At 51.8% G+C, this 19,490-nt stretch overlaps 1 protein-coding gene across 11 annotated transcripts in view; it reads right to left on the reverse strand.

The window, feature by feature from the left end:
• CUX2 (cut like homeobox 2) overlaps positions 1–15,986 on the reverse strand; it is a 62,697-nt gene extending 46,711 nt beyond the window's left edge. For 4 of the 11 annotated variants that reach the window (XM_085593262.1, XM_085593260.1, XM_085593261.1 and 1 more), the window contains exon 1: positions 15,558–15,819. In XM_085593262.1, coding sequence (XP_085449388.1) covers positions 15,558–15,818 — 261 coding nt within the window. In that variant the 5' untranslated portion in view covers position 15,819. Of the gene's footprint in view, positions 1–15,041; positions 15,459–15,557; positions 15,820–15,852 lie in introns of those variants that run through there. The other 7 variants (XM_085593267.1, XM_085593265.1, XM_077787244.2 and 4 more) reach the window with 4 other exon arrangements.
• Between the last annotated feature and the right edge of the window lie 3,504 nt (positions 15,987–19,490).

Here is a 19,490-nt window from a genome sequence, read left to right on the forward strand (position 1 = left end):
CAAATTTTCTCCAGAAAAGGCATTTCTGAAGATGGAAATACTGGAGAAAAACAAATCCAAACATCTCCCAAAAGAGGAAATTTCTGTGGTTTTATTTTAGGAGGATTCTCTCCCATTTATCATTTCCACTATTGGCTTTACACCCACCTTACTTCAGTGCACAGCACCAGCACAAGTTTATAACATGACATAACAGCTCCACTATTCCATTATTTTTTTTCCTTATTTTTATTTTTAAAACCCTTAAGAGCAGCTGCTACTTAGCACCAATTGAAACCCCTTATCTCCCTTTCTGGATGAAAGGGGGGATCTGTTTGTTGTAATAAAACCAGTTTGCACCTAGATCAAAGCCTGCACTGTTTGCATCTTCGGGAAAGTGTTTGACACTCGTGTCAAAGTGTCAAACTCTTTCATTACCACGAAAAGAGGAGACACTTTGACTAGAGGAGATAAGATGTTTCTGTCAATCAGCATCCAGAAACAGCCTCCCCATGATGATTAAAAAAAATAAAATAACAAGGTGGTTTCAGCCACAGCATCTGAACGGCGGCTGTGCAGGGGAGAGATGGAGTAATAAATAATGGGCTGAAAAAAGCTCAACTGCAAGGCACGAGCATCCCACTATGCTCTTTCTGGGGTCACCAGCCAAGGGGGAATTGCACTGATAAATGGGGAAAAAAAAGCAGAGAAAATAAAAAATCGTTGCCCAAGGGGAGAGGGGATGCTGGTGTTGGCTCATTCTGCCATCAGCCCCAGTGTCCAACATTTGAGGATGGAGTTTGGGGAGTATTCCTGGTCTTACAGGTGGGAAAAGATGAGTCAAGTCAAGGAAATGTCAGAAAGTCTAAAAACAACCCAATACTCTGCCCGCAGAAAATCCACATGGGAGCTGTTGGTGGCTGGAAACACTTTGATGAAACATCCCAAAAATCTGTTCCTCCCCATTTCTGCTCATTCCTCCCTAATCCATCTCTTAGAGTGACACAGAGTTGGGGTCCACATGGTGACACCCAGACACTCGTGCGTGGTGGCAGGAGGTGGCCCAGCCCCAGCAGTGTCACCGAGCTGTGCCAAAAGCAGTGAGCAGCCTGAAAACAGGATCTCCTTAACAGTGGGTGCAATTAATGAGTTGGTTCAAGGGAAAATAGAGCTGGAAGCAGCATCCAGCCACGATGGGGATTGGAGAAAAGCCTGTTTAGATGAGCCACATCGGAGGAGCTACACAGGAGCACTTCATCCAAATGTAAATATTGCCACCAGAATTCTCTGAGCAAACTCTGCTTGTTTAATTCTCTGTTGCCTTCAGGCACGCTCACCTCACCCAAATGCTCTGCCTGGAGGAAGGAGACATTCCTCAGGCTCACCCTCCCGTAGGATCCACACGGATTCACAGAAGCAGGAGGACATCGGCCATCCCACACTGAGGGTATTTCCCAGGTGAATTCAGGTCAAGCTCCGGGCTGGAGCAAGTGCAGATGCAGATCCTCTCCGCTGACCTCTTTGCAAACTCCTCTTGCAAAATTGGTTTTTAGCAAAGCCACTTATCACCTTAACCATCTATTGATTCCCTGACTCCTGGCCAGAGCTCCCAGGATCCAGCAGCAGGGGCAGGAGGAGCTGAGGGACACCACAACATGGGGCCAAAAAAGGAGGCTCAGGGGGGAACTTTTGGCTCTCCAAAACTCCCTGACAGGAGGGTACAGGGTGGGGGCAGTCAGGCTCTGCTCCCAGGGAACAAAGAACAAGAGGGAACAGCCTCAAGCTGTACCAGGGGAGGTTTAGATTGGAAATCCAGGAAAATTCTTTCACTGAAAGGGTGGTCAGATTTTGGAACAGACTGCCCAGGGCAGGGGTGGAATCGCCACCCTTGGAACCATTCAAAAGTTGTGGCACCTGGGGACAGCTTAGTGCTGAACGTGACACTGTTCATGGGTGAATGGTTGGACACGATGACCTTGGAGATTTTTCCCAACTTTAATGATCCCACGACTCAATTCCATCACTGAGCTGGGACCTGGACCCCAATTCCACATGACAATTATGAGGAGAATAAACAAACTTGGGCCAAATCCAGGCATGGTCCAGCCTAACGCCAGCAGAGTGATGCCAGGAAGGAATTTTACCACGATTTACCACGATTCCCCACGAGCATCCCTCCCCAGGGAATCTTCCAGGTGACACATATCCCACCTAAACCCCACGCAGACACCAGGAGTGGCTGGGAACAGCAGCTCCAGGACAGGGCTGCAGCAGGAGCTCGCTGCCTCCTGCCTTTCCCGGCACGATCGATCTCCCAGCACTTACAGCTGGTATCATTTTTGCTTAGCTTCAAATACCTGGCGATCGTGAATTCTTTGGCCACAAGGTTATAAAGCATTCTCTAAAACATGAGGAAAAGATTAAGCCTGCTTATAGTTAATAATATACTGTACACTGTCTATCAAGCTGGCTGTTTGCTATTGAAAGCCTACTATTAGACACTTATTTAAAAGGCCTTTCAAGGCTTCCCAAGAAAGTGCAGTTATGCATTTTTTTTTCTGGCAAGAACTACTATAGATAAACATCAATTCACTCCTGCGGATCACAGTCGCAGTAAATAAATTTTTCAGGAAGCTAAGTTCCATACAAAGCCTCCTCAAAGCTCCCATTTCACACAACATCAATGTTTTGGCCTCTAAGAAAGAAAAAGCTGGAAGGTTGCTTTATCCAGAGCTAAATTATCAATTGTGGCTGCTTAGAAAAAAAAAAAAAATAAAGTGTTTCAATGAGAAATCCAGGTGGGAGGTACACAGCGCCGTGGCTAGATGGTGATGCTGGGTGGAAACCAAAATGGGGAAAGACAGGGATTTGCTGGGGACGGATCTGGACCCTCCAGGATGGCATTGGCAGCTCCAAAATCATCACTGCAGCTCCACATCACAGTGGTGAGGAGGGAGCAATGAGCTCCGGGCCAGCTCAGCAGCCAAAGCCTGTGCTCTGTTCTTTTATAGCTTTTGGAAGTGGCAGGCTGGGATTATCCATAAAATGTGTGTCACCAAAACAGCCCCGCTCCGGCTGTACCCGCAGCAGCCGTGGCACCTCGGGGGGAGGGATGGAGGCAGAGCTCAGCCCGTGACGTGCCAGGTGTGCCAGCTCAGCAGTCCAAAGGTGCTTTTTGGAAGCAGCTTCCTGGGGATTCAGCCGTGGCATGGGAAAGAGGGAAGGGAAAAGCATCTCAGCTCATCCCTACCTAACGATGCCGTTGGAATTTTGGCGTCCCACCTGCTGCCCACCCAATAACACAACCCCGAGCTCCAGGGGCTGCTGGCACTGTGGGAGCCAGGGCCATGCTAACACCCAGAACACTCCATCTGCTCTTTAAACAAAGAGATGCTGGGCTCTGTCATTATGGTTTAATTATTAGCCAAAAAAAAAGCCCGAAAATTAGAAACCCTTCCAGGCTCAGGTTATGCATCCTGGTGGGAAGGGGATTCTTCCAAAAGGGAAGGGATGGGAAGAGAAGACCACTGCTGTCAAAAGGTAAATTTGTATGGCCCCCACAGAGAGACCTAATGAACCCAACTACCCTGTGGTGCCCAAAATTATTGCAGCATCATACCTGGCTAAATGGCTCAAAAAAAATCAAGGAGGAAAGAGGAGAGGATGGTTTGCAGGGCTTGGTAGCTCTGGATCAAATCCATGCAGCTTTGGAGTGACACAGAGGGTTGTACCTGGGACTGGCAGGGGTACAAATTCATACACCCAAAATGAACCACAGAATAAAAAATGCTTTGGGTTGGAAGGGACCTTGAGCATCATCTCTTTCCCCCTCCTGCCGTAAGAACAGAGACCTTCCATTATCCCAAGTTTCTCCAAGCCCTGTATAATCTGGTCTTGAAAAATTCCAGGGATGGGAACCCTAAAAAAATCCCTGAGCTGCAAAGGAGCAACCCCCTTGCACGGCCTCAAGGTGCAAAGGAAGCAGCCAAGCACCATTTCCAGCCCCTCCTGTGCTGTTTGCTCCCACCGTGCCAGACCCAGCTCCCACAGGGCAGCAGAACCAACTCTGGAGCTGTTTTGGGTCAATCCCACCCGGAGCAATGACATTAAAACCCAGGCACCCATCAGCAATAAGTTTACTCAAGCTGCTAAACACAAGGACAATTTTTGGAGTTAATAAGTTACCAGAGGAGCCAAGAACTGGGCAAGTCCCCAGAGCAACTCCCACTGCCCAAATCGGGCACTAAACCCCATCATCGCTTTCTAAGCAGCCATTATTTAATAAAAAACCAACCCAGGAGTCCCTCTACTCTTTGCAGATCTGTTTTTCTTCCACCTTTTGTCAGAAAATAGCCAGCAGATGCTCACGAGAAAAAGCACATTTTCCATCACTAAAATAAACTTCATTTGGAAGCCCCGAACTTGTGACACCCATCGCTCTCCTGCAAATAAACCTGCCAGGGGTGATAAAATCTGCATATTTAACCTGCTCACGGTGCTAATGATCTCAGGAGAGGCTGATACATCACCTGTGTCCGCTGAGAGCAAACACCCATTACCTGCAGAGTTATTTCCAGGTTATAGGAATGAACCTTTGGGATTATGGGGTTGTAATAACACAGAGAGCACGTGGGTGCTCAGCTGGGAGCTGGGATAGGCTGTGGCACCCAAAGGGATCAGGAAATCCATCCCCATGTTCACATCCCCACCTCCAGCATCCCCAGCACCAGCCAGAGGCCTCAGCACAATGCTTCAATCACCACCTCATCGAATCAACAAAAAACCTCTATCTAGAAATTCAGAAATGCACCCATTTTTAAAGAAGCAGCCACACTTTTGAGGGAAAATAAAAATGAAGAAAACAACAAAAAAAAAAAATCTACCAGAAGCAAGTCCTCACCGCCAGCCATGATCTTCATTGACCCGAGGGAGAATATTTATTTAGGTTAAGGAGACTGCCAGGAGGCACAAGTTTTAAAAGGAAAATCCCAAAGAGCCCAGGGCAAACCCATGCAAATTATCATCCCAACAAGTTCTTATCTATATCATTATCTGCCAGTGACAGAGTCCCCAGCCAGTCCCCACAGAGCCATTGTACCCCGCTGACAACGCTTCCCAGAGTTACATTTATGAGACTTTTACCTTTTCAGTTGTTAAAAAGCAGAATTTGATTTTCAGGGTGATGGCATTTCTTAACCACTTGACTGTCTTCAAGACAAAATTTTGACCCAGTGGATTCCAGTAAAAACCCACTAATTTATTATTTAAAAAATAATATCTATTTCATGAATGTCTTTACAGAAAGAAATACGTAGAGTTTATCAAGATGCAATGAAATACGTCAACTTTGGATTTTTTTTTTTTTTTTTGTGTCCAAGATTCAAAACCAAATAATAATTTAGAAAATAAATAAGTAAAGCTTTTGCCCAGGTCATCCATTCAGTATTTAGCTTTCTATGGGGATCCACCTCTTTTGAATGATGAAATCAAAAGTTATTCCCTCAGAAGCTTTGCTCACAGACAGAAATTTGACCAGGATATTTCTGCATCCCACCAGGGTTTGTTCCCTGCTCTCCCAGCACCCACAAGCCCACCCTGGTGGTCCTTGGGGAGGGGACCTCCACGCAGGATGCTCAGGAAGGGCCGAATAAAACACCCATGTTTTGGTGGCTGGTAAATAAATGTTTTCCATCGATAAGAAGATAGTTAAATCAAAGCTTCAGCGTGCCCTGAGCAGCAGCATGGATTTCCCACCCAATCAGTGGATGGATCAAATACCTGGCACGAGGCTGCAGATAATCCCAGCGATTTATTTTGGGGGAGCCGGGGCCAGGGAAGGCAGGGGGGAGGCTCCAGCCCCAGCGAGGATTTGCGTATTAGTAAAAACAAACAATCCTGTAAATAACGAGCCCCTCATCCTGTCTCCACCACGCTCCTCTTATTGAGTGAGTCAGATGTTCTGCTGATTAAAAATTGATCCATTTCAAAATCTAATCAACAGAATAGGATTCTTTCATATGTTATCAAGGCAGATGCTGACAACAAAAACCAAACCTGTTATTAACCCATGAACCCCGATGACCTGAACCTGGCTGGGCTCTGCAACTGTAAATTATTCAGTAGTCCAAGAGCAATACCCATAAGCCTGATGAATTTACACCCCGACCAGAGCTGGTGGGGGTTAAAGCCAATATCACAGACCCAGGGGTCCCTGGGGACACGGTTCATGACACGCTGCCACTCTGTGTCATGCCTGGGAATACATTACTGGCATCTGCTCGCCTTCGCCTTGCAAATGTCTAGCCTTTCTCTTCTTTTTTCTTTTTTTTTTGTCGTTTTTTTTCTTTGTTTTTAAGTGACTTTCTGCCTTCAGCACAGCCCTGTGGAACTCCTCAGTCGTGCTGGCCTCTGCTCCAAGCCTGTGTCACCACCAGAGCAAATGGTTTGTGTCCCTGCTTCAGCCACAGCCCAGCATTGCTTGTTCAGTGCCTCGCTCAGCCATGAGGAAAACTGGGGGAATAACTGGGATTTATTTTGGTTTAAATCCTCATTTTTAAGCCCCATTGGCATCCCTGCCCACGCTGCTCAACCCAGTTAGGGAGGCATTGCCACGGTGTGGTGCCACTGCTTGGTGGCATCTCAGATTTCTCTTTGTGGGCTGGTGACATTCCCACCTGGTCACACCAGGACACTCGTGTGCTGCTGACTTGTCCCTCCCCAAAAACATCCAAAAGATGATGATGATGCCAGCTCTGACAGATTCCAACCCAGAATTCGCTGCCAGCTGCATCACCACAGCATCACTTGGTTTCCCCAATCCTCAAACCAACATCTTTCTCCAAGTTTAAGGGGAAAGCAGCAGTTTTAAGCATAGATTCAAAAGCATTTTGAGGCAAAGCCCCCCTGCCCAGCACTGCTGAATCCTTTATTTCCCCCCACAAGCTGTCCAGGTGTTGCCCCAGCTTGGCTGATCCTCCTGGCTGGAATCAGAATGAGGAAAAACTGGTGCCACATAAACCAAGTTCAAAGATAATGACAGCTCTTCTCTTAAATTGTAATATATTTATAAGTGTAATGACTCTCTGACCTCTCCTTAAAGCCCAAATAAGCCCTGGGGAGCCCCCTCAGACTGGCCACGATCGATCCTGGCTGGGCTGCAGCTCCCAGACAGAGGCACCTCCCAGGGATGCTCCAGGCAGGAGGCAAAACCCCTCCTGCTCCCCCCAAAATCCCACTGGGTGCCAGCACCACGCTGCTCTTCTGTTATTTAATAGTGAGGCCTCACCATCCTTCACCCCACCACATCAGGGAGAGCCCAGCTGGCACCATATGGCAAAAACCACCAAATATTGACCTTTTTTTTCCTCTATATTAAATCCAAAAGGGCTTTAGAAACAACACAGAACAGCGCTGGCAGTGCTCACAGGGATGCTCCTGGATACTCTGGAAGGGAAGCCCAGGCTCTCACCCAGCAGGGATTTTGGAGCACTGTGCCTTTCCTGGCACACTGGAGTCACAGCCCATCCCTGCAGCCCCAATATCAGCACACAGACATCACCTCCATCAATTCTGGATCCAGAGAGGACAAGAAAACCAGCAGGAACTGAGTGGTTTTATCCTTTTTAACAGCCTGCCTGGATAAAGACTCCTGGCTGGACAGCCCCAAGCTCCACAGTCAGAGCAGGTGGGATCCCCCTGTTTTGGGGTTCCTGCATCCCCACATCCCTCCTCGTGCATGGATCCCCCAGCCACACCAGCATCCTTACAGGGATGTGCCCAGGGACACCTGAGTGATTCAGGCACGGGGAGCACAGCAGGGGTTTGCCCCTTAATAAACCAGTTATTCCACAAAATTCCATTATATTGCAAGGTAAAACAGGCAGCGAGCCTTGGAGGAGGAACTGAGTGATGGATCCAGCCCGGAGCAGCCCCATCCTGATCCATTCCCATAATCTGCAGGGATCCATGGGAACAAGTGCTGCTTTGCCTCACCATCCTCCTCCTCCTCCTGGCCAGGGCAGCTCAGATCACCCAGCTCCGACCTCGGCTCCCTCCTCCCCATCTCATAATCACACTTGTGCAAAGCCTTTTCCGTACACGAGGAAGAGAGAAAACATCCTTGGAGAGCCTCACAATCAGACAATTTTTAAGATCATGGAGCATTAAACCATTCCCAATAGGGTTTACTAATCAAACAGCCAAATCCTTCATAACCAACCAATCCCTACAGAGCAATTAAATCCTTCCCCTTTAAAACACTTGGCACGCTGTCTGGGGAGAAAAAGAAAAATTTGCAAAATTCATTTGATAAATTAACCAGGGAAAAGAAAGAAGTGAATCAAGCTTTGTTCTTTTCATTTTTTTTAATTATGGAATTCACAATGCCTGAATAATGTTTAATAAGAACTATGAAAATTCCTAACAGTATTACAACACAACACAAAAGAATTAACCTGGTTACCGTGAAAAATTGCATATTTAATTAAGAACAGAGAGTTCAAAACTATCCAGAGATTTCAAAAGTACCGTTGCCTAAGGGGCTAAATTACACGCTCGCAGTGCTGCTAACAGGGCTGGAGCGCACAATCATTACCCAAGTGTCCCCATTAAGTGACAACGGGCAGATGACATCAAATTCATTTCAAAAGCAACAGGAATTGAAGCATTCGCTTGGGTAGCGGAAAGGAAAGCGACTATCCTGCTGGTATAAACCAGACCCTTGTTGATAAAGGCAATAATTAAAGAATAATGTTAATTAGCTGCTTTTATTTGAAAGGAAAGCGCGACGCTGCCTCGGCGGCGTGTGCCGAGCGGAGCCGCTGGCCCGGGATGCCCAGACTGGAGCTGGAGCCGTGCCCAGGGCACAGCCCTGCCTGCCCGGGCACCCGCCAGCCCCCAGCTCTGCCAGGAGCGGGGCTGGGAGGAGCTCGGATGGGTTGGCATCAACAGAGGATGGGTTGGCATCAACAGAGGAAGGGAACCGGAGCGCCATGGCCACAGAATCCCACTCCATCCCTTCCTGGCACAACATCAGCGGCCGCTCCAGGGGAGAGACCCCCGCAGACTCACAGAACCATGGAGTGTCCTGAGTTGTAAGGGACCCAAAAGGATCATTGACCAACCAACCTCTGGTCCCGCACAGACACTCCAACAATTCCATCCTGGGAGTGTTGTCCAAATGCTCCTGGAGCTCTGGCAGCCTCAAGGCCGTGCCCATTCCCTGGGGAGCTGGTTCAGTGCCCAGCACCCTCTGGGGGCTGAGCCTTTCCCTGATATCCAACCTAACCCTCCCCTGGATGGAGTTTAGCCCCACCATGCTGAGGGACAGCTACAGCACAGGGTCCTCCACCGTCCACTCACCCCATCCCAGCCAGGCAGCACAGGGGGGCTTTTAGCCCAAACTGTGCCCCCACAGCTCCTCACGGAGCCAAGAAACTGAGGGGACAGGAGGGCTGATGATGCTCCAGCTCCCAGGGATGCAGCAATGCTTGTGCAGCGCTCCCAGAGCCGCAGACGGAGGCAGCTCTCCCCGTCAGCGTGATTAATAAGGAATAAATGTCCTCTGCAGCCAGGCTGAGCAATAACACCCCGGCTCTGCTCCGTGCTTACAGCACACATTACAAGCCCTGCTGCCAGCACCAGGTAATACTTTATTATGTTATCCCCACGGAAGAAAACAAAGGATGCTCGAGGTCCTGACTTTGGTGTAAAACCACGGGAGCGTTACCAAAGGCAACGGCGGCGTGCTCGGAGCGGCTGACGCACGGCACAGCTCCCACCAGAGGAATATTTACCCGGGGTTCAAATTGGTTATTTACTTTTTTGGGAATCCGTGTTGCAGGAGGACTGGCTGGCACAGGCACACGCTGAGAGTGAAATATTAAATCAGCCCCACGCTCGCTTGAACCGCAGCGAAGTCGATGCTCAGGGGTGCTGGGGCAGCTTTGGGAAATCACTTAGTGCTGCACCAAAGTAGACAAAAAAATAATTAAACAGCAAGGCCATGTTGAAGAATAAAAGGCACCAAATCCATTTCGGGAGGAGGTGTTGGTGTGACCAGGGAATTCAGCTTAAAAAAGCCGCCTATGGTGGGAATATTGAATATTGCCCCTATTTCCCCAGATCCTCACCCAGCGCCAGAGCCAAGCCAGGAGAGGGGGAATCACAGCACAAAAGGAACCTCCAGCAAACCAGAACCTGCTTCCCAAATTGTGCTGTCTTGGAAAGACAGGCCAAAAGCTGCAGGAAATGTGCACCACAAAAAAAAAAAAAAAAAAAAAAAAAAAAAAAAAAAAAGTAATTAAAGAAAACTCAGTCACTGATCCTGTTGCAACACAGAGGAAAAAGTGTTACAAAAGGGGAAAACTTTTTAATAAAGTCTGCAAGTATATATTCCTCCTTTATCAACCTCAAGATTTATTGACCCAAGGAGCCATATTGACTGAATAAATCTTGATAATGACCCCAGCAGAAGTCAATACCTGCTTATTATCTCCCAAGTTGGGGAATTACATCTTTCGGTAATAGGAGCAGGATGGTACAAAATGTTCTGAGAAACTTCAGCCAGGCGTTTGGGGGGGAATGGATGGCTCTGATGTGCCTTTTCCAATGCCAGAGGGATTCAGACTTCTTTCCCAGCCGTGAGCTGCAGCGTGGCCTCTGTCCTGAGGTGTGCTGTGGGGGGAGCACACACCCACGGCCTGCAAATCCTAAAGAGATCCCACTTCAGGCCATGCTGAGGAGCAGGATGATGCTGCTGCTCACCTTCCCTCCCTGCAACCAATGGCCCCGTCATTTCAATTTGCTGCGTTGTGTCGGCAGCTCCCAGGATAATTCCCTGAAATTTGGGATGTGGGAATTCACGCAGCCAGGGATGTGGCGCCGTGATTACGCCAGCACTCAAGGGAGGAGGGGACAAGCACCACTGCTGTCCCTTGGGACATGCAGCCACCTCTGGGAACACAAATAGACTCATTTTCTCCAGCCAGCAAAACCAGGAGTGAAAAACAGGGGAGCAGAGGGACCCCTGGAGCCCCTAAAACGCACAGGCAAGCAAAGCCTCCTGCATTTAAAGATGACAATTCTTTTGCCAACAGCCAGCTTCCCATTCAGCAGAGAAAACAGGAGCCCTGGGACCAGCACACACAACAATTTGCCTGCATTTTCATTCCAGGTCTCTGCAGACAGCGAGAAGAATTAACTGAAGGGAGCAGCTCCTGTGCCAGCACACGTGGGGGAGATGCATCACAGGTTCTGCAGGCTCTGCTGAGGTTTTCGAGCTCAGCAAGTGCCCCCTGAAGGACTGGCAGGCTGGGAGTGCACTGCTTCCTAACTGGTCCTAAATAATAATTCAGATCACCCAAAGCTTTAACATCCCACCCCACCCGTGGCCAGGAGCTGTGCCCAGCCCTGCCAAACCCACCAGGTGATGCCACAGCTCTGGGGCAGCTCCCTGCTCCCCATGCCACAGGGTATCCACACAAGGGGCACCCCACGACCCCCAGCCCTCACTGCTGTCCCCATTCCAGTGGGCACAGCAGCCCTGAGAGCTCCACTCAGTCCCACGCCCCTCTCCAAGCTGGAACACCCACCAGGAGATGGCAGGGCTTGTGCTCATCCCTGCAGTCCCCCAAAATTCAAATTGTATTTCCGTCCCTGTCCCCTAGCTGCCTCATGGTCACGATCCCTTTTTTCCCTCCCCTGCTTCCAAGGCCACAGAGACAATCCACTAAACTGGATCAGGAGGCCAGCATGTACATCTCTAATGGGCTGCAGCACGCACACAATTAATTAATGGATTTATTAATTAGGGAAGAAGTCACTCTCCAGGCTGGAATTGGGGTCACCAGTTTCTAAAGTGAGAACTGTGGTGCTAAAGATAAACTCTCATTTTCTGCAGCTCTTCTTGTCTGGCAGCATCTCAATTATTCAGCCAGAAAAAAAAAAAAAATTAAAAGAAAAAAAAATCAGATTTCACTCCAGGAACTTCACAGTCTGGCAATGCTCAATATTGACCCCAGAGCAGGTAGGACCAGAAACACAGCCCATCTCCTCACATATAAATTGGAAATAGTAGAAATATCAGGTATTAATGAAGGATTTGGGGGATGGGATGGATTGTCACCTCAGGCCGTCCCAAGGAGGGAGCTGCAGTGGCAGCACAGAGGAAGGGGACACCATGAGGTGGTCAACAACAGCGACATTCCACGACACCTGAGTCCTCCCATGACCAAGGTTTGAACTTGTTGGTGCTGGGGCATCAGCTGCATTTCAGTGACCAGTTCAGCTGGACCTCCTCGGAGGCAGCTGCACTTCCAGCCCTCGATCCCTAAGCACACAGAGCTCCTGGGTAAAGTGTCACTTTTGTCCCCACCAACGGGGACAGCAGAGAACCCACCTGAAGAGTTCTGGCCAAGGGAAGCTCCCGGGAGGAGCACACAACCATCAGACAGCAGCCAAGCCAACCATGAGACAGACATCTGCCGAGGGCCCGGCTCCAGCGCTGCCCAAATTCAGATTAATTGTTCAAACCAGATGATTGTGCAGCCAGCGCTCCCCCACGCCCCACTGCACCGGGAGCAGCTGGAGCCACTGGAAAGCACAAACTGCATTGCCAACCTCACAAGGCTTCTTCTCAGCCAGCCCCGGGCACAGGCTGCACTTCCACAAACGCAGAGATTTCAGCTTGGAAAGACAAAAATTCCTCAGATGGTGGGCACCCAGAGCCTCCTTGGGCTCTCCACGCTTTCCCTTGGGCACAGTGACCACAGCCACCATGCCACCCTCCAGCAGGGATGGGGATGGAAGGTGTTGGGTGCTGGAAATGCTGGAGGAAACTGCAATGTCCCACCAGTCTCTCCATAAGAGCCCCAAAAACCCCGAGCACCAGAGGCATTTGCAGAGGTAAAGCTCCTCCATTCACAGCCCCAGAAGCACCTCAGCCTCCCCCCCCAGGTTTCTCCTGCTGCTGCACAAGAATGCAGTTAAGTTTATTAGTCCAAGCTCCAGGAATTAAGCTCCAGCCAAGAGGACTGATAGCTTATTTACTGCTGTCGTCTATATAAAGCAGAATTTTGACACATTGTTAAATGATGCACATTTAGATAAGTCAAGCTGTCATATCATTTAATGGATGTCTAAACTCCCTCTGTAGCTGATATGTAAAATTTATGCACTTCAGAATATCATAAGGTTATAATATTTTAATCACATCCACAGTTGTGTATTTTTTTTTTTTTCTCCTCTCTCCTTCTCCCCTAAACTTTAAACAGCAAAAACATTTCATCAACCAGACCAGGCTCCGAGGCTCCCGGCTCTTCACCATCCGGCAGAGCCACCGAAGTTTCTGCCCAACTCCGGCACGCAGAGAGAGCATTTGCATTCCGGGAAATAAACCCAAGAACATTTTATTTGAAGAGAACCAAAGGCTTGGAGCCGTGTAGCCAGAGCTCATCTGCATAATGAGATGTGAAGACATTTATAAAAGATGGCTCTAATCGCTCTCGCTCGCCCGTTGTATTTATTACCCCAAATCGGCAGCTCAAACTCTTGCCCATTTTTTTTTTTTTGCCGTTTTAACGCGGAATGGGTTGGATTAGAGCAGCATCCAGCGCATGGAGCATCCCATAAATCCACACAGTGCCAACCAGAACGCAATAAACCCCGAGCAAATTAAACCCCAAAAACCCCATGAAGGTATGAATCCCGCTCTGACTATCACACACAAGAAAGCTGTAAAAAAATACTGCATTAGTAATGTACACAATAAACCGATCTCATAACCCGGTGAAATACGTCTGGCATTATCTTTGATAGAATTTTATCTCTTCTCATTTCCGCGACTCTGTGCCGTAAAAGGGCTCGGCGCCGTTTCGATCCGAGCGCCGCCGAGCCGCACGTTATCCCTGTGTTTTCCATACGCCCACCATTCATCAGGCCGGCTCAAACTCTGCCATTCCTGGCCAGCCCCAGGCCACCAGAGCTGCTCAGACACATCCATTAAAAACGAAGGGGGAAAAAAAAAAAAAAAAAAGAATTATAGATGGATTGCTTGCCTTCCTTTTTTTTTTTTTTTTTTTTCTCTTGTTTTCTTTTTTTTTTTTTTTTTTTCCTTAATGGAGGGCATTAGGCCAAGCTGGCACAAGGTCACCTTTCCTTCCCAACGCGATCCCGGCGGGGCGGCAGAACTGCTGCCTGGACAGAAGTCAATCCCCACTGCTCCTCTCCAGCTCCGCGCCCAGCCACAGCACCGGCCAGGCGGAACGGGGAAGGAAGGAGGGAAGGAGGGAAGGAAGGAAGGAAGGAAGGAAGGAAGGAAGGAGGGAAGGAAGGAAGGAAGGAAGGAAGGAAGGAAGGAAGGAAGGAAGGAAGGAAGGAAGGAAGGAAGGAAGGAAGGAAGGAAGGAAGGAAGGAAGGAAGGAAGGAAGGAAGGAAGGAAGGAAGGAAGGAAGGAAGGAAGGGAGAGCCGCCACCTCCCAGCCCACCTCTCCCTCCGGCAAAGTTCGCCCCCGACAGACCCACGGCAAAGTAGCTGCCAATATTTATCTTTAAATAAAGGTTCTGCGCGCACCCAGGAAAAGTCATTAGCGCGATTTAGCGAGGAACGCTTTTGTATCCGAAGCGTTTAGAGCCGTAATCCCTTCCCGGCCACAATGCCAGAATTGAGCAGTCGTGGCAAACCCACCGGCCGCGGTACCTGCGGTACTTTTCGGGTCGCGTAGCGCAAATGCAGCACGTAATCTGCTTAAAAGCCAAAATGTATTAAATGCTGGAACTGTTGATCCACTACCGGAGCCCCATAAATGGCATTTCAATTTGTTTACTCCCCTCCGAAGCACGCTGCATTTTAAACTCCAGAATATCCTATAGGGATAAACCCATTTAATATCCACGGAAATGCGCGTTTCGGTTGTTGTAGCGGCTCCAGGTTGGGTTTCATCCCATTATGTTGGGAGAGCCATTGTGTTAATTACCCACCTCCTATTTAAGGTGCGGATTTTAAGGTCACAAACTGTCAGCAGCCCCTGGCAACCTTCCCCCGCGCACGGTAACAAAGGACTTACCGGGAATTTCACAGACCGAGGGTACCACGGTGGGATACGGCGGCCGTGACCTGCCCGGAGCCACAAAGGAGCTGCCGCCCGCACGCCGCATCCATCCCCGGTCCGAGCAGCACCGCCCGGTACCGCCCGCCCTCCCGGCGCTCAGGGCTGGCCGAGCCCCCGCACCGGCCCCGCACACCGGCCCTGGATAACAATGGGAGGGCGGCGGGGCTCCGGGCAGCCCCGCTCCGCCGTCCCCGCATCCATCACCGCGACCGCGCGGCTCTGCCCGCCCCGAGCGCTCCGGGGGATGCGGGCACCGAGCCGCCCCCGCTGCGGGCGGCGCCGGGCACGCTCGGCAGCCCGCGGGCACCTGCGGCTCCGCTCGGCGGGCGGGCACCGCCAGAAACTTGGCGGGGCGGCGCGGGGGGCCGCGCTCCCCGCAACTTCATCCCGCGCAACTTCCCTCCCTCCTCTTCCTCCCTCCCTCCCTCCCGCCGGGGCGGAGCGGCGGCCGCCCCCCGGCCCTGCTGTCACCTCGGGGGCGGCGGGGCGGGGGCCGGGGCTCCATCGCGGCTCCATCGCCGCTAGCGCTGCTCCATGCTCCGCTCCAGGCTCCCGGGCGGGCGGCGCCGAACAAAGAGCGGCGGCGGCGGCGGGGATCAATTTCTGATACCTATCGATGGGGAAGGGCGGGCGGAGGGAGGGGGGCGGGCGCGGGGGGAGAGGGAGGGAGGGACGGACGGGGATAAGGGGGGGTGGGGGAGTGATCCGGGCGGCCGCCCCCATCCCTCCCATCCCTCCCCTCCCGCCCGCCGCCGCCGCCACCGACCTGGAGCCGGCGGGCATCAAACCGTGTCCGGTATCGACACATCGATCCCACCTCGGCGGCCATCTTGGGGGAGCCCGGTGCCGCGGAGGGGCGCGGAGGGAGCGGAGAGGGAGCGGGGCCGCCCTCCTGCCCGCCCGCCTCCGCCGGGGCCGGCCCCGCGGCGAGGAGGGATGGGGCACCCTCCTGGACCACCCCTGTCCCCGCCCGGGCCACCCCCGAGCATCGCCCCCCGCGGGTCCCGGACACCCCCTGAGGGTCTCAGTCCCGGGAAGGGGCGCGGAGTGCCCCGGGTGCTGGATTTCTCCCGGCCAAATTAAGGTTTTTAGCTGGAAAAAGCCGCCAGCCGGAAACCGCCGGTTAAACTTTTCCAGGTTTGTTTGGGTTTTTTCCGCCTAATCTGACCCTTCATGCACCTTTGACCTGCTGGGAATGGCTACAGCAAACATGCTCCCAGCGCTGCACAGCCAGAAACCCCTCTAATTCATAAATACTCCAAATTCGGGCTGGTTTAGGGCTGCGTTTTTAAAATTTCTCAATGGCTCTGAAGAATCCAACAACTTCAGCAGACCCAGAAGCGTCTGGGCACTGACAACACCTGTCCCAAAAAATCCCTCTCTGCTTCCCCACCAAAAAGAAAAAACAATGTCACGTTTTCTACACCACCTTGCCCCATAGCCAGTTGTACTGGGCACCCCAGCATCCAAGGGGCTTGGAGAATTAATTCCCAATCCCCTGGGGAAGTGGTGCCTCCCGGCAGAGCCTGCCGTGTTTGTGCTGGAGGATCCCAGCCCCACTGGGCACGGCTCAGTTTCGAGCAGGGAAGGACGGAGCTGCCCCCTCGGGTGCATTTTGCAGGAGGGGATTTGCAGACCAAGCAAGTGAGGAGGTTTCATATCCCTGCCAAGGAGCAGGGAACACCCCAGGCTCTCGTGCCTGCACATCTCTGCTCCTGGGGGAGCCCCACACCCCAGGATGGGCAAACACTGCTCGCCACCATCCCGTGGAGGGAGTCTCAAATTGCTCCACAAACTGCAAGGATTATGAGGACAGGATATCCATCACGATCCCGCTCCCTTTGTCTTACCTGTGGATCCCTGTGCTCAGAGGGGCCGGAGGGAGATGGGCAGCACAGACCCAGCAAACCTGGAGCTGCTCCTGCAGTGGTCACTTGTCATCCTGCACTGCCCCTAAAACTCTCCTTGCTGCAGCAAATCTTGCAGTGCTGGAGCCTCTCTCTACATGAGGCTGGGGAGGAAGCAGCCCCTCGCTGCCCAGGTATCACCCTGCTGCTGCTCCCTGTGCTTTGCAGGGCTCTTAGGGTTCCACCAAAAAGCAGAGTTTGAGTTCAGAAGACACTGAAGAAAAGGGACACCCTTCAAACTGCACCCTGCCCTGCAGGTGCTTCTGATTCTCACAGGGACAGGTCTGCTCCTGGGCCAGGAAAATTGTCCAAAAGGGTGAGGCAGACACCCAAAGTAACCTTGGCCCCACGCTGTAGCACGAGCAGCCAGGAAATGATCTTGTTCTTCTCATCTCTTCCACTCAGAGCCGCTCACAATCCCACAATTGCAAAACGCCTCAGGCAGAAGAACAAGTGAGCAGAAAATCAAAGTTCAAAGAAAGATTTGCAGGAGTCGAGGCAGTTTGTGTGAGAGAGAGCCTGGATGCTTCTGTGAGCCCTGCACCAGCATCTTCCCCACCTTCAGAGCTGGCTGGAAAAGGGGCAAATCCTTCTTATGGTCCTGCAACAAATGCATTGCCTAGAATCAGGGAACCCCAGATGGAAATCCCAAGCTGAAATCCCAACCCTGGTGGCATCAACAGCAAATTCCATGCATGCTCTGAGACCCCAATCATGAGTGCCCAGGTGCTGCCCCTCCTTGGGGGCACAAGGTCAAAGCCTCCAACTTTGTTCTGGCAACCCAAGTGCTATAAATAAGCACTATAAATAAGTGCCCTTATCCCCCAAAGCATAAAAATCAGGGAGTGGAAACCGCTGGGAGTCCCTGAGATTTGTAACGAGATTTGGGGCGCTGGTGGTGCCAGGAAGCTGCTTCACCTCTGGCTTAATGAGGCTGTAATTAGCCAGGGGTGGGAGCAGAGGCCGTGCAAGGGGAGATTCCAGGTGGGAATTTAGTTCCATGCATCCCTCAGAGCCACGGGGAGGTTTGCTCATAGATGGGCCAGTGATCCCAGGTGGGACGAGTGGACTTTGCTGGGGGGAAAGCTGGTTCCTCTCCATGCCAGCAGCAGGGATTGCCCAGTCTGTTCATGGTCCAGGTGCTCCCTGGTGGACACCACCAGGACAGGTCCCAGGCTGGGACCTTCTCCCTGTGCCCACGAAGCTGATCTCACCCCCATAAATCACCACCCTGCTCTGCTGCCCAGGGAACACAGCAGCCTGCTCATAAATCAGGAGCAAAACTAACTTGGCGTCTTTGGTGAGCAAATTAAATCGTGGGCTTTGGAGGAATGTTGCTGTTTGGCCAAATCATTAATGAATCAATGGGAGCAGTAAGGGAGAGGAGAGGGGCTGCACCCTGTGCCACCCGGAGGGACGGAGAGCTGCGGGGTGGCACAAACCAGCCGTGTCCCCTGTGTCCCCTTGGGTGCTGCCCCATGGCCCTGGAGCACCCCGGGGAGAGCGGGGGGACCCCAGTGCTGCCACCCCCTCCCCACAGAGGGCTCACCCACCCCGGGGAGCGCTGCGAGGCGCAGGTTAATAAATCAGTTTGTCTCCAGCCCCCTTTGCTTTGTGTGCCTGACAATAGCCCGTTGTAAATGGCAGCCCCTTGCCTCCTCTCCTGAAAGGCTTTTAATTAAAATATGGAAGGGGCTTTTCTGTGTACTTTAAAAAAAAAAAAAAAGAAAAAGAGAAAAAAAAAAAAGGATTTCAGCACACTCCCATTCCAGGCGTTAATTTATTCCTGCCTTCCTGCCTGTTTGTGATCCACGTAACTCCTTTGTGCAGTGATCTGGCCCCTTTAGGCAGCTGAGGGTTGATGCTGGCAGGGAGAGCTGTGGTGGTGAGCCAGTCTGGTGGTGACCCCGTGCTGGTGGTGACCCCGTGCTGGTGGTGACCCGTGCTGGTGGTGACCCGTGCTGGCTGGGAGCTTGCTCAGTCACCTTGTGCCAGGAATGGGCAGAGGGACACCAGGAGCCTCGCATGGGCCAGCCCATTGGCACAGAGAAAGCAGGGATGTGTGAGGCCCTGGGGCTGCCCAGGAGCTCAGGTGCAGCTGCAGCCCTGGGCACATCCCTCGTGGGCACGCTGCTGCAGGGCTCTGTCCCCATCCCGTGCAGGGGAAGGCAGAGCAGCCCCTGTCCCCCAGCACGTTTGGCCCTGGGGTGCCAGAAGCCCTGGCAGAGGTTCCTGCTGCCCTCCCTGTGCCCCCACTGCTGGGGATTTGTCTCCTCCAGTGGGAAAAGCCGGGGCCACCCCAGGGCTCTTTGCCAGCTCAGGGATGCAGGATTTTCCACAGCAATGAGGCACAAGTGAGGTCCCTTCCCACCCAGACCCTTCCCTGGCTCTGTGACAGCACAGAACCCCGTTAGCACAGGTGGTGGAGCTTTGTGGCCACGGCGCCTCTCCCTGCAGCCCTTCTTCCCTCTCCCTTCGCTCCTCTCCCCTCTGCTTC

This window comes from Lonchura striata, chromosome 15 (assembly GCF_050655825.1).
Source record: "Lonchura striata isolate lonStrDom1 chromosome 15, ASM5065582v1, whole genome shotgun sequence".
Lineage (NCBI taxonomy): Eukaryota > Metazoa > Chordata > Aves > Passeriformes > Estrildidae > Lonchura > Lonchura striata.